The 21,681-nt window shown below is 44.3% G+C and overlaps 2 protein-coding genes and 3 non-coding genes across 7 annotated transcripts in view; all 5 read left to right on the top strand.

Annotated features, from left to right (window-relative positions):
- ccny (cyclin Y) overlaps positions 1-13,191 on the top strand; it is a 39,681-nt gene extending 26,490 nt beyond the window's left edge. For all 3 annotated transcript variants that reach the window (XM_061094022.1, XM_061094021.1, XM_061094023.1), the window contains 5 exons: positions 1,167-1,224; positions 1,585-1,704; positions 4,311-4,477; positions 10,683-10,845; positions 12,043-13,191. In XM_061094022.1, the coding sequence (XP_060950005.1) occupies positions 1,167-1,224; positions 1,585-1,704; positions 4,311-4,477; positions 10,683-10,845; positions 12,043-12,159 (625 nt within the window). In that variant the 3' untranslated portion in view covers positions 12,160-13,191. The remainder of the gene's footprint in view (positions 1-1,166; positions 1,225-1,584; positions 1,705-4,310; positions 4,478-10,682; positions 10,846-12,042) is intronic.
- trnag-ucc (transfer RNA glycine (anticodon UCC)) lies at positions 5,070-5,141 on the top strand. The gene has a single exon. It is a non-coding gene; the product is annotated as a tRNA-Gly (tRNA).
- On the top strand, positions 8,001-8,072 carry trnag-ucc (transfer RNA glycine (anticodon UCC)). The gene has a single exon. It is a non-coding gene; the product is annotated as a tRNA-Gly (tRNA).
- trnag-ucc (transfer RNA glycine (anticodon UCC)) lies at positions 9,241-9,312 on the top strand. The gene has a single exon. It is a non-coding gene; the product is annotated as a tRNA-Gly (tRNA).
- Positions 13,192-18,878: 5,687 nt separating the features above from the next.
- gjd4 (gap junction protein delta 4) lies at positions 18,879-20,346 on the top strand. The gene is made up of 2 exons (XM_061094331.1): positions 18,879-18,942; positions 19,148-20,346. Exons 1-2 carry the CDS (start codon positions 18,879-18,881, stop codon positions 20,344-20,346), a joined length of 1,263 nt encoding a protein of 420 aa, XP_060950314.1.
- The last annotated feature ends 1,335 nt before the right edge of the window (positions 20,347-21,681 follow it).

Genomic DNA, 21,681 nt, shown 5'->3' with positions numbered 1-21,681 from the left:
ACCAAAGTGAGCAACTACACCCAAACATCATGTGGATATTGTTCATCAGTTCATCAGATCATCATGATTCTAATGGTTTATTTTATGATTTCATCAGCATGTTTTTTTTTTGGGGGGGGGCACGTCAATGTTAGTTGTGCCCTCACACAATAACAAACCTCGCTCAATGCTCTGTAGGGGGCAGCATGGGGTGCAGATACTTACAGAGGGTATATTGTAGGGATGGATATCAGCCTTTAAAAAGACTACTTTTCACAAACCTACTAGCCCAGTCCGACAGCTGACATGTTGCCACACATTACTCTTCCTCCCAAGATCATGGTATACTGTTTAAAGTTGTCGGGGAATGCAGAGACCAGAAATTTCAGGGAGTGCACCACGCCAAGGGAAGCCCTTCCATCTGGTTTGCTGCCAACTCTCTCCCCATAGGAAGACAATGGCAGAGTCAGTGCAGAGCAATTTTACCACCGATCATGTGTGGGCAGCTTTAGGCTCTTTTTGTAGGTTGCTTCATTACAATACCTGACTGAGTCTAGCGCCACCTGCTGTTTAATATTCTCTCGTCCACCTCTGTGACGGTCACATTGTCTTGACTGCCTCTTATATAAGTGGGCTATTTTGCTTTTCAAAGGTGTTTTTAAGCAACAAACCTGAATCCAATCCTTTTTTTTTTTTTATCTCTTTCACAAAATTACGCTTCTCTGATGACACATAGTTTAAAGCTGGAATCAAACTTTCCCAATACAACTACTGACTATGCTGAAATGGTCTGTTTTCTTTACGTGAAGCGCCATACTGTGAGGCTCTTCATTTTTCTCGAGGATTCTCGCTTATAAATGGAGTGATGCTTAGACCTGTGAAGTAGGTTTTTTGAATATGGTAATGCTTCATAAACGTGCACCTCTTCATGAACATTTTGTATAGTGAAGAGATATTGGTGAATATGGATTGAATCACTGGTACGAACAAACCTGATGAGAATACGAACACGGTCTTGAACGTGGCCCAGTGTTTTCACTGTTATTGTCAGGAGTCTTGTTGTCTGAAGATGAATGCCCATAAATGGCTTTTTGAACAGGCAATATCTGATGTGAAATGAGTTTCACACCATCAGTTTTCCATTCCTGTCATGCTCTGATGTTCCTCCCCTCCGTTTGTCATTTCAGAGAACTCGACGGAAGAATGGTGTTAGACATTTTCGACGAGAGACTGCATCCGCTCTCGGTAAGATGCGTTTCCATTATACCAATTTTATAGAGTTGCCAGGATTCATCAAAAGACGAACCACACAAACAGATGAACAGCAAATAGGCTCACGCAGATCAAACAGTGGCGAAATCCATCTCGTAATCTCCGGAGCCATCTGGATCATTCACATTTATTTTTAGTGTATTTTTCAGGGTTTCAATCTGAGGATTTACAGAACCACTCTGCTCGATGCTCTAAATCACACCATTCAAAATAATACTCATTAATAAGTAAAACACTCAACTAGCAGCTTCCATTGTGGTAAAGATCAATTGTTATTTTGTGGTATGTTTCGCATTCATATAATTTATTTGTCTTATCTTTTATTCATCGCAGAAGTCTGAGATTCCTGCTGATTATGAAAAACACGACCCGGAGCAGAAGCAGATCTACCGCTTCGTCAGGACGCTGTTCAGCGCCGCACAGCTCACAGCTGAGTGTGCCATCGTCACACTGGTGAGTGTCTATGTGTGTGAGTTTCAGTGCTCACTCTAGGAGGGAGTGTTGCTTCCTGATTCCTATTTTTTTCCTCTGTGGGGACTTATTCCTGGTATGTGTCTCTATAGTTCTCACAGAAAAGTGGGAAGTAACAGAGGACTGGTGGCAAGTTAGGAATTTTAAGAACTTTCCTTTACCGTGTTGTTCTCCGAAGCGCAATGAATCCTGGGATAGGTTGGGCCAGGAAGGATACACTCTTTGGAGCCTTCGTTCTTCAGGGATGAAAGGATGCATTTTGAGGCCGCATTTGAAGGAGCCTTCAAAATGGCACCAGCCTTCAAACGGATGTAGCCCCTGAATTGAGACACAGCTAATGTTAGAATGACAAGTATCAAATTCATTGTGCAGTCCCCTTCGTACTGCACTGTTATACTTCTTATTATATTCTTCCACATTTGAGCCGCACAGTGATCAGTTGATCTGTTCGAGCATCAAACCTCATCTGTGACTTTTGCTAAAAAATCTCAACATGAAATCATTTGGCTGTGGTCTGCTTGCGCGGTGCTACTGTTTGACGCAACATCACTGGCCCTGGATTCTTTGTTGTGCTTGTTTGTAGAGATGTGTGTGTCTGTGCTGTTGCATTCATATCACTCAGCATGTGGGCTGCTTCTCATTTCACGCGAGCTTTCTTCTGTCTGCTGCGGCTGCCAAATGAGAGTGTACATGCGCTGTGTGCTGGCAGCCTCTGGGTCACAACACAGATAGCTTAGCATGGCCCCACAGGCACAAAGCCCAGCCCAGCATGACCCGTCCAATTAGCCACCAGAGGTTAACTAGGGGGCTAGTCAAACCAGACTGTTCTCATTCCATTTGTCTAAACCAGAAGGGACAATCGTATGTCCAGTAGTCGCATGGTAATGATCCTCCAGCTCACCAGCACCTATTTACCAACAGTTTTCCAGGTTTCCGTTTCCGTTTTAAAGCCACATAATGCTGACAGTTCTGCTGCTGTGCAGATTCAGACAGAATTATAAGTGGAACGCACAGTATCTTCCATTCTGCCATAAAAAATACAGCGTCTCTGCAAACCAGAATTTTTTTCCTCCAGACTTGTCAGCTGAGATGTCTAATCTTTAAGCTACAGTGAGCGACCTGAATTCAGATCGCTGTTCAGCCTGCTGCTCATATTATTCAAGGGAAATGAAATTTCAACTCCCTAATTAGTTCTGGGAAAAAATTAGAATATGATCAGATGTTAATCAAAGATATTTCCTGGGACAAGTGATGCATGCAATCTTTATGGACAATCACCCGCTCCACCTGTTTGGGACTTGTTCCTATCTATCAAACTTCTGGTCTGAATCACGTTCCACCCGATTGTCTAACGCTCGAAAAAATTAAAATTAAAATGAATAGCTACAACAAAAGTAAGACTAAAGGTTGACCTGTGCCTGTGTGTGTGCAATTTAAAGACCAGTTTTTAAGAACTTTTGTGCAAACTTTGAGGTGTAGCCTGTATCAGCAAGCTTGACATAAGTTATCCCTGTGAAGCAAACCACTGCAGCGTCCACTGACAAGAGCAAACTACAATGTGATATAATACATTCTCTCATAGATCCTAACAAAACGATGATCAATGGATCTGCAGGATCAGCCTCTGTTCCGACTTGTGAGAAACTGCTACCTGTGGGTTTGCGTGCGCTTTGTGATCTGCACACTGGGAATTCTGGCTACTGAAAGAGAGACAGAGAAATGGAAATGCGGGAGAGAGAGAGAGGCTAAGAGATGGACGTGTTCGATCCACATGGATATTTTATGAGGAGCTCCGAGGGAAGAATTCATCATCTGCTGACATCTTGTTATTTTAGGTTTTTTACCTGGAGGAGAAGTAGGCAGGAGAATGCAAAACAGTTCAAAAGTCTGTGAAGGAATGAAGTCAGGAGGAGTAGAGGGGAGTTAAACGTGATAAGAACATGAGAACATGGTTATTACATAGAAATAATATAGTTATTACATGTGATTTTTATTATGTCATGTACTTGCTGATCTTTTGTGTATTGTGAAAATGTACATTAAAAAAAAACTAAGATTTCAAGGAGCAATCACAGCTGATGGGTGTATAAACACACATGGTGATTGACAGTTGCGTGAGTTGACCTGACCGACTCAGCCTCCAGGAGTTCTCAGTGTTAATCTGATCTCAAAACCTAAACCGTATTCGGACATGAACTCTGCAGACAATCGGGTGCGGACATTCTCTGCAGTTTTCCTTCAGATATGAAAAATGCAGCAGGAGATTAGAGTGAGGAGTGAGACGCATTCACAACAACCGGAAATTCTTCTTGTTTTCTTTTCATTTCATTTTTCATTTTTGCTTCTGTCGTGTGTTTGTGTTCTCACGTTCAGCCCCTCAGGATGATTTACTCGAATCTTTCAGTTCAGTGCATGTCTGAAAGCAGCACTAGTCTGATTTCATCACAAGATCGTGATTAATTGTTGTTCTAATGCTGTGTTCAATCTTTTGGAAGAAATGAGAGACAATAAAGAGGTTTCTCAGTTGTGTATAATGTCTTTAATGCTTCTTCTGAGTTACTTACGTGTGACACGCCTCTTTGTCTCAGGTGTACCTGGAGAGGCTCCTGACCTACGCTGAGATCGACATTGGTCCTGCCAACTGGAAGCGCATCGTGCTGGGAGCCATCCTCCTGGCGTCCAAGGTGTGGGACGATCAGGCCGTGTGGAACGTAGACTACTGCCAAATTCTCAAGGATATCACTGTGGAGGACATGTGAGTCACCGGAGACACACGGATCACATCGTGATCACAAATCATATTGTTGCTATGCATAGGCAGATGGATTCAGCAGCTGATGATGGCTGTTAACAAACACTTTCACATTGTCTTGTGAAGTCAGGTTTATTTATATAGCATTTTAGAACAACCTCAGTCGACCTAAGTGCTGAACAGGCTTCAAAACTAAAATTAAAGAATATATATATGTATTTAAAAACCCAATGTCAACAATAACGTCTTGTGCACCACAGTGGTCTTGTGATGAAGAGAACCGTCTGCAGTGGTTCCATCACAGCAGCTTATCAAAATATATATACCACACAATGTTTTAAATAAAGTTGGCATTGGAGTGAATACTGTAGCATTTTCTTAAGTTGTTAAAAACCGAGAGGATGGAATTCACAGAGGAAACACGAGATGTCCACCAGCTGGAGCCTGACAAGAGTAGAGGATAACGTGCGTCTCTTACTCTCTCTCGCTCTCTCTCTGTGTCTGTGTATACCTCCTCCTTCCACTCCTCCTTTCTCTTCCGTCAAATGAATTCCAGACTTTCATTCTATTTGCATTGAAAAACAGTATTTCCACAGCGATGGTGGTATAGTGGTGAGCATAGCTGCCTTCCAAGCAGTTGACCCGGGTTCGATTCCCGGCCATCGCAGATACACTTTTCATCCAGAGATAAGGAGCAGTCACTGTAAATACCAGTCTTAATGTTTGAGCGTAGAGTTTGTGTCATCTAGAAACATTAGGTTGGTCGACATCAGTGCAACAATAATTATTAATGTGGGGTATTTATCATAGATAATCACGTGTGTGTAATGAAGGTGGCAGTAGATGTGTTTTATTAAACCCAAGGACGACACTGAAAATGTGATTTTACTCCTAATTACAAATACATGGATTTATATAGACAATCGTTCATTACTCAATTGATTTATGTGTGGAGCAGGACAGTTTGTTGACCAAGTCGAGCACAAAGAGTGAATCTTGTAACTTTGTCCATGTTCTAATTCAGCAGTTAAAATGCAGTTCCTGCTACAGAACATTAATTTTGTGTCAAGCTTATTACAAGTTTTCTCTAAAAAATCCGTTTTCCCTGGATGTACTTATTTGCTTTTCTTTTCGCTGCGTACCTTAAGATCTTATGCTCGATTGCAATATTTTGAGTTGGCAGAATTTAAACATAGAGGAGAAGTTCGGAGAGGTCATGGAGAAGGACTTTCGGTCGGCACCAAAGTGTTTCTGGAAGACTATCCGGCACCTCAGGAGGGGGAAACGGGGAACCATCCAAGCTGTGTACAGTAAGGATGGGACTCTGTTGACCTCAACTGAGGAGGTCGTCGGACGTTGGAAGGAACACTTTGAGGAACTCCTGAATCCGAATAACACGCCCTCTATGTTGGAGGCAGAGCTCGAGGTTGATGGTGTTTCGGCGTCAATTTCCCTGGTGGAGGTCACTGAGGTAGTCAAACATCTCCGCAGTGGCAAAGCCCCAGGGATTGATGAGATCCAGCCAGAAATGCTAAAGGCTCTGGGTGTTGAGGGGCTGTCATGGTTGACACGCCTATTCAACATCGCGTGGGAGTCGGGTACAGTGCCAAAGGAGTGGCAAACCGGGGTGGTGGTTCCCCTGTTCAAAAAGGGGGACCAGAGAGTGTGTACCAATTATCGGGGTATCACACTTCTCAGCCTCCCTGGTAAAGTCTACTCCAAGGTGCTGGAAAGGAGGGTTCGGCCGATCGTCGAACCTCAGATTGAAGAGGAACAATGCGGTTTTCGCCCCGAACGTGGAAGTACGGACCAGCTCTTCACTCTCGCAAGGATCCTGGAGGGGGCCTGGGAGTATGCCCATCCGGTCCACTTGTGTTTTGTGGATCTGGAGAAGGCGTATGACCGGGTCCCCCGGGAGAAACTGTGGGAGGTGCTGCGGGAGTATGGGGTAAGGGGGTCTCTCCTCAGGGCCATCCAATCCCTGTACTCCCAAAGCGAGAGCTGTGTTCGGGTCCTCGGCAGCCAGTCAGTTTCGTTCTCAGTGGGTGCTGGTCTCCGCCAGGGCTGCGCCTTGTCACCAATCCTGTTTGTGATATACATGGACAGGATATCGAGGCGTAGTCGTGGTGGGGAGGGGTTGCAGTTCGGTGGTCTGAGGATCTCGTCACTGCTTTTTGCGGATGATGTGGTCCTCATTGGATCATCGGCTTGTGACCTTCAGCACTCACTGGATCGGCTGGCGGCCGAGTGTGAAGCGGCTGGGATGAGGATCAGCACCGCTAAATCTGAGGCCATGACTCTTAGCAGGAAACGGTTGGATGCTTACTCCGGGTAGGAAATGAGTCCTTAGCCCAAGTGAAGGAGTTCAAGTACCTCGGGGTCTTGTTCGCGAGTGAGGGTACTATGGAGCGTGAGATTGGCCGGAGAATCGGAGCAGCGGGGGCGGTATTGCGTTCGCTTTACCGCACCGTTGTAACGAAAAGAGAGCTGAGCCGCAAGGCAAAGCTCTCGATCTACCGGTCGATCTTCGTTCCTATCCTCACCTATGGTCATGAGGGCTGGGTGATGACCGAAAGGACGAGATCGCGGGTACAAGCGGCCGAGATGAGTTTTCTCAGAAGGGTGGCTGGCGTCTCCCTTAGAGATAGGGTGAGAAGCTCAGTCATCCGTGAGGGACTCGGATTAGAGCCGCTGCTCCTTTACTTAGAAAGGAGTCAGCTGAGGTGGTTCGGGCATCTGGTAAGGATGCCCACTGGGCGCCTCCCTTGGGAGGTGTTTCAGGCACGTCCAGTGGGGAGGAGACCTCGGGGAAGACCCAGGACTAGGTGGAGAGATTATATCTCAACACTGGCCTGGGAACGCCTCGGGATTCCCCCGTCAGAGCTGGTCAATGTGGCCCGGGAAAGGGAAGTCTGGGGCCCCCTGCTTGAGCTGCTCCCCCCGCGACCCGACCCCGGATAAGCGGATGACGATGAGATGAGATGAGAGAATTTAAACATTTAAGTAGCCTCAACTAACCTTTTTTGGGTCCAATTGGCCCAACTTTTCTTCCAGTCTAACCCGCAAGTTATCTCAGTCCAGTTATTTTTTTGTTTTAAAAATAAATTGGGTTGGTGAGAAACAACCAATGTCAACAATAACCCCTTGTGCACCTCAGTGCTGCAGTGGTCTTGTGATGGAGAGAACCATCTGCAGTGGTTCCATCACAGCCGCTTAGCAACATAAAAAGAAACCAGTGTCCGTCTGTGGGAGCTGCAGCTTCACGTGACTGAATACACCACACAATGCTTTAAATAAAGTTGGCATTGCAGTGAATACTGTAGCATTTTCTTAAGTTGTTAAAAACCGAGATGATGGAATTCACAGAGGAAACACAAAGTGTCCATCAGCTGGAGTAGAGGATAACGTGCGTCGCTCTCTCTCGCTCTCTCTCTGTGTCTGTGGGTACCTCCTCCTTCCACTCCTCTTCCGTCAAATGAATTCCAGACTTTCATTTTATTCGCATTGAAAAACAGTATGTTCAACAGCGATGGTGGTATAGTGGTGAGCATAGCTGCCTTCCAAGCAGTTGACCCGGGTTCGATTCCCGGCCATCGCAGATAACATTTTCATCCAGAGACAGGAGCAGTCATTGAAAAGACTAGTCTTAATGTTTGAGCGTAGAGTTTGTGTCATATATGTCGACATCAGTGCAACAACAATAATTATTAATGCGGGGTATTTATCATAGATAATCACGTGTCTGTGTAATGAAGGTGGCAGTAGATGTGTTTATTAAACCACATGACGACACTGAAAATGTGATTTTACTCCTAATTACAAATACATGGATTTATATAGACAATCATTCATTACTCAACTTATATCGGTAAGCTGAAGTAAATTGGCTGCAGCTGATTTTTAACTTTATATTTTTTGTTAGAGCTGATCAAATGTATTTAGTGACTTAATAGCCAGTAGCTCTCAGATGGAGTTGATTCATGTGTGGAGCAGGACAGTTTGTTGACCAAGTCGAGCACAAAGAGTGAATCATGTAACTTTGTCCTTGCTCTAATTCAGCAGTTAAAATGCAGTTCCTGCTACAGAACATTAATTTCTTGTCAAGCTTATTACAAGTTTTCTCTAAAATATCTGTTTTCCCTCGATGTACTTATTTACTTTACTTTTCGCTGCGTACCTTAAGATCTTACGCTCGATTGCAATATTTTGAGTTGGCAGAATTTAAACATTTAAGTAGCCTCAACTAACCTTTTTGGGGTCCAATTGGCCCAACTTTTCTCCCAGTCTAACCCGCAAGTTATCTCAGTCCAGTTGTTTTTTTGTTTTAAAAATAAATTGGGTTGGTGAGAAACAACCAATGTCAACAATAACCCCTTGTGCACCTCAGTGCTGCAGTGGTCTTGTGATGGAGAGAACCCTCTGCAGTGGTTCCATCACAGCAGCTTAGCTCAAAAAGAAACCAGTGTCCGTCTGTGGGAGATGCAGCTTCATGTGACTGAATATACCACACAATGCTTTAAATAAAGTTGGCATTGCAATGAATACTGTAGCATTGTCTTAAGTTGTTAGAAACCAAGATCATGGAATTCACAGAGGAAACACGAAGTGTCCACCAGCTGGAGTAGAGGATAACCTGGGTCTCTCTCTTGCTCTCTCGCTCTCTCTCTGTGTCTGTGTGTACCTCCTTCTTCCACTCCTCCTTTCCCTTCCCCCAAATGAATTCCAGACTTTCCTTCTATTCGCAGTGAAAAACAGTACTTTCCACAGCGATGGTGGTATAGTGGTGAGCATAGCTGCCTTCCAAGCAGTTGACCCGGGTTCGATTCCCGGCCATCGCAGTTACACTTTTATGCTTAAGATTGTTCTTTTAGTCCAACAGTTTACAGTTGTACAGCAGTTTAGGACATTTTGGTTTTTGTTGTAAGTGTTGCTGACGTGGTTTCATTGTTATTCTAGATGCTAGACGTTTGTACCTGTTTCGTATGTGTCTTCACCTCAGTGTGTGACAAATAGTCAGGGCCTTTCTATGCTGAGAATAGCCTGTGTTTGTGAAGTCTGCCTGGGTTCAAGAGGTGTTGAGTTAGGGTTCACTCTGTATACTAAATATTCAAATGGAAGTTGCTGTGTGTCATGGTCACTCTGAGTGTTTCAGACGTGCTAAAAGCATTTTGAGCATGTGGGACCCTCCGCTCTCTCCCATACACCACATCCGTCTCAAACCCACAGGAATGTCTGTATCAATCTGAGGTGGAACATGATGCTGAAGACGTGCTGCCAATGATACAACCTCTGACCTCCTCCGCATTCATGCTCCTCTGTGCCAGCGGCTCTATATTCTTAGTCCTTAGGCACAGCTGATTTACTGTAATCCACCTGTGTCTGGGAGAGAGGAGCCCGGCATGTGCTTCAGCTGTGCATGTGGGAGTCTACCAGACAATATTTAACCACTGATTTCTTTGGAAGATCAGTGTTATTTTTATTTTTATTAGACACACAGCCCTTAACACCTCCTGCCTGTAAAATAACAGGAAGGGAGTTTAGGGAAGAATTATGCAAAGTGGAGAAAAGGATGAGAATAGCTGAGTGAGTGCCACGTTGAGATAAAAAAGAAGCAGTGTTATTAGGCAGAATTTGGATACGGTGAAGCCTAAATATAGCTCGTCTGTTGCTGCATGCCTTTAAGTGCATGGTTGAGGTTTGGGGGGAGGCAGGAAGAGATGGATAGTGTTCTTCTTCTGTCGGTTGCAAAAAATGCAAAATGAATTGCTTGTGACTGAAGAGAAATAGATGAAAGCAGCTGTCACCGTGCTGCAGAGAGGATCACAGAGCCGTCGTGCACGAGGCAACGCATCACAATACGCTTTTCATGATGTGAGATTAATATTCTTTCTTACACATAATGCTGAGGGCCTCCAATGCTCTGATATCGTTCCCTTTCTTTTGAGGAAAGGCTTAGATTTGGTGGGCGTGCTGGGGATTTACTCAGTGCTTGTGCGTGGGTGCTGTGCACGTGAAGATAACACCCACTGTCTGTGTGTGGCGATGGATTTGCCAGGATGGTGTCAGGAGCGCTTTAGCCTCTATGTTTCCACTTCAGTCTCTATACACGATTTCTTTGCAGACAGAAATTCAACCTCGATTGACTAACTAACTAACCGCCTCCTAACGAAATACCTTACTTGTCAAACCTCCTCTCTCCCTGCTAAAGGAATGAGCTCGAGCGTCAGTTCCTGGAGCTGCTGCAGTTCAACATCAACGTGCCGTCCAGCGTCTACGCCAAGTATTACTTCGACCTCCGCTCGCTCGCTGAGGCCAACAACCTCAGTTTCCCCCTGGAGCCCCTCAGCAGGGAAAAGGCCCAGAAACTGGAGGTGAGTAGCACACACACTGACCCTGTTCAGGTCTCGTATTAACATCCGTCCAAAGTGATGGATTCATAAGTGGTCGAGTTCAGGTGTGAACTCTTTCAAATGCATCCTCAGATCACTCAAACCAAATTCGAAGGTTGCCTGGGACACATGGCCACATTCTTTCACTGTGGGAATCTAAATCCGTCCTTAGCCGAAGGTCTGCATACTCAGCTGACCTCATCTGAACCGTTACAGTTTCACAATAAACCAAACATACTTTTATGCTTCTTAGTGTCAATATTGTGATTTGTTTGTAGCCACAATATACAACACAGATAATATCATAATGACTGATATTTGGTCAAATCTTCCTTCATAGCTGCGAGCATCCATTCATTCATTCTTTCATTCATTCATCCATCCCCTCTTGACTCTATTCACCGCTCTCTCTCTCTCTCAGTCTCACTCTCTCTCACTCTCACTCATGCCACAGAGTGACATAGGACACTTCTCTAAACTCAAGCTGGGTAGAAAACATTTGTTGGTCTTTGTGGATAGAAATGATCCTGATTATGTGCATATAGAGCAGGGAAGTGAGATCGGATCATAACTGGTTACAACACTTTCAAGACGGATGTTAAGTCTGAACAGGTCCACAAAGAAGTGGAAGCAGATTTCGATATTGGATCTCAAATCGGACATAAAGAAAGAAGGAAAAAATAAGCGGTTCGATCAAATCTGAGTCTGATTAAAAGATTCCTGACTGTGAAATGCAATAAACCAAGGCCATCAGGGTAATTAGTATTTTGGAGAGCTTCAGCTCAACGCACATTCACACAGGGACACAAGGCACAGAGGGTGGATCCTCTGTTGGGCGACGGATGCTGCCGTGTAATTAGCTTCTCTGCGTCAACATCTGTCCCTCTGCCTTTCTGCACTTAGCATTTCAAACAAGTCTGAGACACAGTGTTGATGTTGGAGGATGAATCTTCCTGCTTTCTTTCACTCTATTCATCTAAAATTGACTGCAGCAGACATTTTGACATTTCCCAGTAGCAAAGTACTGGTATAATTAATAACATAAATAATGGCTTATTGACTTTCTTGTTCCAGAGCCGTTGTACTGTGCATGATGTCTGAATTGTTCTTCAGTAGATTATAGATGTTTGTATATGTTACTTGTGCTTTCGATGACAACATTTTTCTTTTGACTTCCAGGCCATCGCACGTTTATGTGACGACATATACAAGAACTTAAGGAAACACGCCAAGAAGCGGTCAGTGAGCGCAGACAACCTGGTGGTGGTGCGCTGGTGTCCGGCCATCCTGTCCTAACACTGGCTGCCGGCAGCGTGCGGCGGAGGAGCACGTAGACCTGTCACACGTACTCTGATCTCTGCCTGGTCAGCAGGCAAACCAGGTGGGCAGCAGTCCTGTGGACCAGTGTCTGGAATACACACGCACACAAACACACACATACACACAATCTGGCACTTTTACAAGTGTGATTGCGCCCTCCCTGGGTCGTTGTACATAAAACAAGTCCCACTGGCTGCCTGCACTGAACCAAACGGAGCTGAGCTGAACCAAACTGAAGTGTGTGTGTGTGACTGAGAGCTGTTGCAATGAAGACCTGGACTGCAGAAAAGAAGAGGCGGCCAATTGGAAACATAGAGTGTGTGAAGCTGGTAGAAGACAAAATAGGAACAAAGTGTAAAGTGGAATATAATTCATGACTGGCAACAGCGTTTCATAATTCCCTTAGAGGCTCAACTGTTTTATACGGTTGATTGACGGGGGCCATGAACATTCCTTTATTTTTAATATTTCGCCTCAGTCTGTTTCTTGATGGCTTTCAGGCACATCTAAAACTTTAAATTCTCATTTCCTCACTTTTGCTGTTCTTTATCTGTTTATTCACATTTTTGTCCAGAAAGCTCAAACACACACAAAGGAGGCACATGTACATTCCACTGTTAACTTTAGTGTACACTTAATAAATTCCCGGACCGCTCATCCTCAGCCCTCCTCTACGTGAAGTCTCATTAACACCGTAGCCATTTAACCGAAGGTGATTGCAAGTCAGTGTTTAGCTCAAGGGCGCTGTGGCAGGACCTAGGAATTCAACAGTGTACTGATCCAGTTGCAGAACGGTTTATCTCGACCGCCATTCAGATTCAGCTTAAAGCAATATCCATGCAGCACATGTACTTGGGAGAAGACAGACTGGAAGACGGGGGTCCACTGCTCTGAGACATACTGTTGTACTTTCTTCACTGCCATTGTCCCAACCTGTGGTGCCTGTAATAAGCTAATTTAACACTCCCCCCCTTTTCTAGTGGAGGAAATAAAGAACAAATAACTGAAGTATTTTTATTTCTGTAACATTTTGTACGGTTCTTCCAGCTAACAAACAAACAAACAGCACAAACAGAATATCGACATTTAGAAGCCACTTAACGCATGATTCTTCAGTGTGGTTTTTCTTGATGTTCTTCTGGAGAGGACCGATATGAAGGGAAATGCTTCAAGTGACAATTCTGACAAACTTACTAAAAGATATATTGTAAAAATAAAAAAAATATCTAAATTGTGTCTGTACAGTGTAAATACAGCTCCAGTGTGCAAATCTGTAGACTGAAGTCGTACTGTTAAAAAAACAACAACACAGAACCCTTTCCCAAATAATGATGTTAGAATATTTATATTGGATCCGTTTTCAATGTACATGATGGGGACAGTAAATATGATTAAAGTAAGTATTAACATTTAAATGGGAGACACCACTGAAGATTTTTCTGTCTTGTTTTCTTGTTCTGATATGTTCACACTGCAGGAAATGCCATTTTATGTATCACATTCTTCATACGGTATAGATAGATGTACTGTGTTGGTCCCAAACGGGGAAATTATTGAAGTAAAATTATAGACATAATGCAAGACAATTGAGGCGCATCTTTATCATTTGTCATCAATGTTTAATAAGAATTCTTAGCCCCACTCTGTGTAAACATCGCCAGATTCATAGATTTCTGATCAAGGTCAATAATACCTGTTTTGTATGGAGTCCTGAATCTGACTTAATGTATCAGGTTTCCAGATCGATCAAAAATGTAAGTTAAATAAAATTAGTGAAACTGAAATACAAAGCTTTTATTGTCATATAATCAGGTTAAATTTCAAAAAAGGCTTTGGAAGAACCTTTCGAGTAAGAGTAAATATGTTTAACATTTATTTTACCAACTGATTAGTGGTGAAGTAAAAAAAAACAACCACTTTTCTTTTACCTACTGATTGGAAGTTAAAGGACAAGTTTCAACAAAGTTTAACTCCACATTTGAATGATTTGATAATATTACTAACTGATGGGTTCATGATAACTTGCTCGATAGCCTTTTACAGCAGTTGGTCAGTTTTGGGGCTCCACATTTTCTTTTTACTGGAAATAACTAATCCTGACCTTTTGGCATTTTTCTTGACATTCTTCACCTCAGAAATAGGAAAATATACAGGAATGTGGTCGAGGCTAATCCCAGTAAATCTCTGGTAAACTCTGACTTAATTGGTTCATTTCATTTCAGTATTTTGAGGATAAGGTTTGATCAATGAGTCAAGTAATGTCTTTAACACATAAAATGTACAAAAGTGATCATCTGGACTCACATTATTCTTGGCTTACATCACTGTATGATTAAAAACATCAGTAAATAACCCGGAAATGTCTAAAAACAACATTTTATAAAAAAACAAAAAAGATCAGGAAAAGGTTTAATTCAGAACAGCGTAGGCTCCTTCAAGCCTCTGGGTTATTTTGTGCATTTCATCAGCAACTTCCACGTCTGTGATTTAAATCACGTTTCGTTCAGCTTCTAGAATCAGTCGGTCGGGTGTGTGAGAAATCACCACCACTGACCAGCTGCTGTGAGAAGGGACAGCTCTCTACCGACAGTCCTGTTCCATGCTTTGCTCTGAACCAATTGCACATAAATAATAGTACTCAAAAAACGAATCGGGACTTGGAAAGAAAAGCTGTCGTTTCGCACGGTGCTTTGAACGAGTGGGAAGTAAAAAGTACAGAATACACGTCTTTAGGAAAGTAACGTCGCTGGAGTTGCTGTTGTGAGTTCAAACTGTGAGAGGTGTTTGATGATTGTATATCCTATTTATTGTTTGTAAGTGTGTGTGTGCATACAGCCCAGTGAAGCGTTGATGCCATGTGGTCAACTGTTCTGAGTTCTGAGATGGAGAATCCCCCCCCCCCCCCCCGACAGGCCGTGGGTCCTTGGCGTCCTGTCTGATGGTTACTAGGTGTGCGTGTGTGTAATAGCCTTGTGCACTGAACTCTACCTCTGCATAGGGTTTTACTTCCTCTCTTCAGTGATAAGTTTTGGATATTTACAAATTCAGCTTTGATCCTGAGGGTTTCCCGTGCTGACGTCAGCTGTAGCTGTGACCTGTTGGATTTGTTTGTTTTTCAATGCATATTTTCAACGAGTTGTACTGTATTCTGTCGTTACCGTCAGTGGATTTCTTCCCTTTTAGTGAGTCGGTTATTTGTTCCTGTTCTCAGTTTGCCAAACTCAGATCCCTCTCTTTCTCTGTGTTCTTTCTTCTTCTTTGTATGTTTTTTTTTTCTCATGATTTAAAGAACTGCTCCCGATCCTTCTTCTCTTCTGAAGCAATGTTTAGAGAATCCTGCGAGAATTAAACTTTACAGCCTTGAAATAAAACCACGTGTGTGACTTGTTTTATCTAAATGTTCAAATTGAAAAGGTAATGCTGACACATGCACACACACACACACAATGAGATCGCAAACCTTCCATCGTGGTGTTATCACAAATGCTTTCCACTTAGTCGCACAATATTTCGAGATGTTCTTCCTGTATTGTGCGACTGACTCAGCAGGGTTCCTCCTCCCACAGAGAACCATTTAAATGGCGCAGAGCAAGTGCTAATACAGAGATTACACTCTGCCATATTGTCACTCGGGGACACATTTAATCCTATTTATTAGCCTCCATTTACATTTCAATCACCTCTCTGCTGAAGTCTTATACAAGTCAATTCAGTACAATGACGAGGTGCCGTGGGCTTTTGTGAGAAACGCTTTCCAATTTCCTTTCAGAGAATTTTAGGAAGATTTGATCTCTTACCTCGGTTTGAGGACACCGGCATAACACAAGCTTTTCTTCAGACAGCTGTGAAGGTTCCAGATGCACAACATCAGATTGTGTGAAAGCTGCGAGGATGAGCTTCAAATGTCACGACCATTTATTGTCAGGTTTATTTTCTCTGAAGTGACATTTGTGTCTTGAGGCGTTCTTTTCTTGTCCTTTGTGCCAAATGATGTTTCCGTGTGCACATTGATCTCTCCCAAAAAAAGAAGACAAAATCAGTCACTGTGTAGAACATGCATGGAAACTCTGGGCTCTCATACCAGCATAAACAGTGGGTTGCTATAGCACTAACATAGGAATAGAGAAAATATAGAAATCTGTAAACTGCTTCAATTCAATGTAAACAGAGCAGTTTTGTTGTGTTTTATATTTTGTAGCTGGTCATTATTAGCAAACAGATGTCTACTACACACCCAGAAGACATGTATCAACATTGTCAATCCTTTGGAGATGTGTCAGCGAATTATTCACTCTCCTTGTGCCTTTGATTTTGGTCTCCACTACAGTCATAGAAACACGAGACACTAACTTAAATGAAAACATTTTTTAAGTACTTTTCATTCACTCAGGTTTGTCTGGAACGGGTCTGTCTGTTCTAGAGTCAAAAATAAAAATGGAGAAGCAGTGTTAAGTTTTAATGCTTCATATATTCCACTATGACGACTTTCTGTTTGTCCTTTTTTTTGTGAAATTTTGCAAACTGTGCAAAAAGCACAGGTGCTCAGTGGTTTACAAAGATATAAATCTCAGTCCCCCCCCCCCTCCCTCTGGCAGCATCCCACCCAATAATACATTCCGATGGGTTAGCATTAACATAAAATCCTCTGTATGCAAAAAGACAGCAAATCTGTGAGCCCATGTTGTATATATATCCCAAAAAGGTTTATATTGTATAAAGGCAGCATGTGTGTGTGTGTGTGTGTGTGTGTGTGTGTGTGTGTGTGTGTGTGTGTGTGTGTGTGTGTGTGTGTGTGTGTGTGTGTGTGTGTGTGTGTGTGTGTGTGTGTGTGTGTGTGTGTGTGTGTGTGTGTGTGTGTGTGTGTGTGTGTGTGTGTGTGTGTGTGTGTGTGTGTGAGAAATCAGGTGTTTCTCATTGCCCTGTTAACAACAATCATACTGTCTCAAGTGGCTGAAGGGAACATTAACACTGTTCTGCACTAAATTACACTCTGAAGACGTCTGTGTGTGCGTGCGTGTGTTAACTTTACATGTTTGTATTGTTAAAGTATCTTAAATTAGCATTTTAGATGTTGCTGAGTGTTTCTGGAATGGTTGCACCTGTGCCCCCCCCCCCCCCCCCCCCCCCCATGCTTAATTGGGCAGATGGTATGTTCCAGTTTAAGTACAGGCTGACAGGTCCCAGGCCCAGACACTGTGCTGTGGTGGTTTTGTGAGGGTGGTTGTCTGTTGTAAGGTTGTTGGGGTTCATGTTTGTGCTTAAGTTCAGCTTTGCTTTCAAGTTGAGTGTCTTTAACTTTTATGGGGTTTGTTTTTTGCTTTGACCCATCTTGCCGTAGCTTCCATGAATTAAACATTTCCTTCTCCTGGGAGATGTTCACTCTTAATGCTGGCAAGGAAAGCCATCATGGGGAAGTGGGTTGGAGATGACCCTCCCTCTATTTCTATGCAGTAATCCTTGATATGATATAAGTGGAAGAGATGAAAACATGTATCATGAAATTGATGGTTATCTGTTTCATTTCCATATAATGTGGGTACTGTCCCTTTTTAAAGTTTGAAAAATATCAAAAGATCTTCTGTAAGGGCTGAAAGCAGCATCACCAAATATTTTGGTTCTTTTTTGTGTAACAGCTTAAAGAGGAGAACCAGAGGCTCATGTAAATAATAACTTGAATTTAGAGACCCAAGGACACTAACTGTCAAAGTTAAAAAATAATAATAAAGGGACCTAACTGATTATTAACGGCAAGCATTTCTGATCAATTGTGTGGTGCAAATCTATGTTGTTCCCTTTAAGAAATAATAGAAGAAAATCATAAGGAATGGTAACAGGTACCAGGGTAATAATTTGGCATCACATGTGTGCTCTCCTTTTGGTCTTTGTCAGCACTCGTACGGCAGCGTGTTGAATGAATTGTAACTGAGGTGTGTCCTTTGGTAAGACCTGAAGGCATGCATCAGTCTAACAGGCTAATGTGGTGGATTTAATTATTAGAAAGTATTGTTGTGCTTCAGATTAATGATTAAAGATGCCTTTACCTCCCCTGGTGTTAAATGATCATTAAATCTTCTTGTCGCTCATAAAGTGGAATCAGCTGTGGGAGAATCCAGTTTACAGCCTGCTCTCCTTTCACGAGGACTAATCCACCATCTGCGTATGTATACATTACCTTGATTTATCACTGGTAGATGCACGGTGAACCTGTGTATCTGTTTTGGAGCGTCCAGTTTGAACGTGCCTGCCGTTGTACTTGAGAACTTAACACTGCCGTTTAGAGTGAGTGAGTGAGGAGGCTCGCTCCTCTTCTGTAAGGACGACCAGCAGCACCAAAATATCTCTGCAATGCCAGGACGGCAACGTGCTGGAAGTGCGTTTAAGAATAGACCCACAATGGGGGCTCGCTCCTGTCTTCCGTTGTCTGAGGGCAGACAGCAGTTGTCTGCAGGGGACAGAGGCAGAGGTAAGACAAGGGGATCTGCGTGGTTCAGAGGAGAGAATCCCCGTGACAGGCTGTCACTGGGAACTTTCTGTCCAACCTCCTGGAGGTTATTGTGCCACTGGAAACCACTCTGCCCCTGGGAGAGGGTAGATGTGGGAAGAGGAGAAGAACGTTAGTTGGATAAGGTTTGAGCTGCTGGCTTAGTTTTCGCTGTGGCCTGGAACCTGAGGACCAGAAGATCAAGTGTGTAATCATGGCAGGACCAAGTGCTTCTGAGATCATCTTCATCTCTGTCAATCACAGCATCACTTTAATAGGTGAGTTGGCTTTCTGGCTTATTATACAAGAATTATCATTCTTGTATGATTTGTGTGAACAGAAATAGTTCAGCTCTTCTGTGGATGTTTATAACTCTAGAGCAATTTCAGATTTTCACATTTTTGGGGGGACAGTTTATCATAAAACCTGCAAATGTTGCTGCATCGCACCTGAATTAATGAGACCGATGTGGTTTCCTTCCAGGGAAGGTGTGGCTCATTGTGATGCTCTTCCTCCGCATCCTCATCCTCCTCTTGGCTGGTTACCCTCTCTACCAGGACGAGCAGGAGCGATTCGTGTGCAACACCATCCAGCCTGGTTGCGCCAACGTCTGCTACGATCTGTTCTCCCCTGTCTCTCTCTTCCGCTTCTGGCTGGTGCAGCTGGTCACCTTGTGTATCCCCTACTTCATCTTCATCATCTACGTGGTTCACAAGGTGTCCAATGGTCTCACCGTGGATCTGAACACCTCCGGTCACATCAGCGCCACGCCACTGGTCAAGATCCGCCAGGAGCCGTTCAGCAAGAGGTCCGTGAACAAGGCACCTCTGGTAGCTGAGGGCTTCACTGGAGGATACATCCTACACCTGATGTTCCGGACCTTGCTGGAGGCTGGGTTTGGAGCTGCTCACTACTATCTGTTTGGTTTCTACATCCCAAGGAGGTTCCTGTGCCAGCATCCACCCTGCACCACCCAGGTGGACTGCTACATCTCCAGGCCCACGGAGAAGACCGTGATGCTCAACTTCATGCTTGGCATGGCTGCTCTGTCCCTTTCCTTAAACGTGTTGGATTTCATCTGCGCGATCAAGCGCTCAGTGAGGCAGAAGATCAAGAAGAAGGTGATGGTGGAGAAAATATATGAGGAAGAGCAATGTTTTCTTTCAGGCGGGGGAACTTCTAAAGAAAAGGACATAAACTCCCCCCTGGCTCAGCAGGATTTAGAGGGGGACGCTAGTCAACTGGGGGGTTTCCGGAAGAGGAGAGGTAGCGGAGGGGGGGTGCTTGCTTTAGGTCTAGAGCCACCTCTCTTGGGGAACTCCTCTCTTCCCCGCTCTCCAGGATCCACAGGTTGCAACACCAACGGGAACAACGGCTATTCTGTCACGCAAGAGGAGCATCCGGAAAGGACCGGCAGTGAGGTGGCTCTCTGTCCCCTGGAGCCAATGGGGACGCCCAGATCCATTCGCGTTAGCAAGCGCAATAGAGTCAAACCGCCACCTCCCCCCAGACGGGACCTCGGGTTGCCCCCTGGGACATTGGTGGGACGAACTGGGGATGGTTCCCAAGCAGGAAAAACCTGTACCAGAAGGGTGGGTCAGTACACGCTGGTGGAGCTGGGTAGTGGCGCAGAGCTTCAGAGCAACGACGATGCACAGGACAAAAGATCAGAGTGGGTTTGACTGCTTTCATTTCCAGGTTATTTTGAAACTTTGGAGTGGGGCACATGGATGTGAGAGTAATATGAGAAAACAGATTGAGTTTGCCCAGCGGCAGCAACTGTTGGAGCTGACATCCTGTCCTGCTCTCTAACTCAATTTACAACACAGACTGCGCTGCCACTTGGAGAATCCAGAACAGCGATTCCTTCACAGAGACACCTTGGACGTACGAGGCCCGCCGTCGAAGGGACATTGGCTTTGCTTCTATCCCAGTGACGCAAAACAACGAGAATTCAAGTCATGACCTCGGAGAGTCATAACAAAACAGGTCAGGAATGACAGGACACTCGAGCCTCAAGTGTCCCTGAGCAAATCTCAACCTTGAGAAAATCTAAAAAGGGTGCAGTCCACCTGTTTGTCCCCTTGTCGGAGTTTCCCTTACCACCAATGACAGACTGTTCATAAACAAAGGCAGGCCACCTACACAAACACCCAACCCTACCATTGTCATTCTATATAATACACCCGATGACCGCCCTCTGATGTGGGTGGGTCACGGGGGTTAATGTGGCTGCAGGTACCCTATGGGCCCGGCGCCTGGATGTTAGGGTGACCTTTGATGAGGTCGAAACGAGAGACAATCATCCCGCTGAGGTGCTGTTACTGGGCTCGTGGAAGAGAATAGGATTCCTCCGTCACAAGTGAAGGACACGACGAAGTCCCCTTAAAGCCGGCATAGGATCACAAAGCAATTACGTCCCCCCCCATAGGGGCTCTGTATTTATGGAGACGGCTTGTCACTCTATTTCAGGGCCTCGTGGAGCTTAGGAGGAATACAAGCCTTAACACACACTGACACTAGAAATAGAGCCCGGCGGAGCTCTGCGAAGGAGCAGCGTGGGCTGTTGCCCTTCAGGATATCTGCACCCGGCTCGCTCTGGTTTCACTTTGATCAAAGCTCAAGCGCTAATGTGGATCAGACACCTGCATCGCACTGACACGTGTCGATCACAGACGTTACGATAACATTCAATTTGCTTTTTTGCTAAAAGGCTTCTGGGTTCGTCAGCAGTTTCTGAACATCCCGGGACTCTGACACTCCCACAGTAAATCAGCAGCATCACCACTGGATTGTCGCTCTGTAGCTCAGGGGCCAGTCTTTGTGTAAATGGAGAGCTTTTGATCTTCCTCCTCTTGTGGGTTTCTTTGAAGCAGCACAAAGAGCTCCCGGTGTCATATCTCACCTGTATCCATGGAGCGCTCCGCCCAAAGAAGTACGACGAGAGGGGGGGGGGGTTTCAAGGTGACACATCTTCTGCACACACCCAATGTTGACTGTAAACGCACGACCTTACT

The sequence above is a fragment of the Limanda limanda genome, chromosome 20 (assembly GCF_963576545.1).
Source record: "Limanda limanda chromosome 20, fLimLim1.1, whole genome shotgun sequence".
NCBI lineage: Eukaryota > Metazoa > Chordata > Actinopteri > Pleuronectiformes > Pleuronectidae > Limanda > Limanda limanda.
This window is presented reverse-complemented; position numbering and strand designations above follow the sequence as displayed.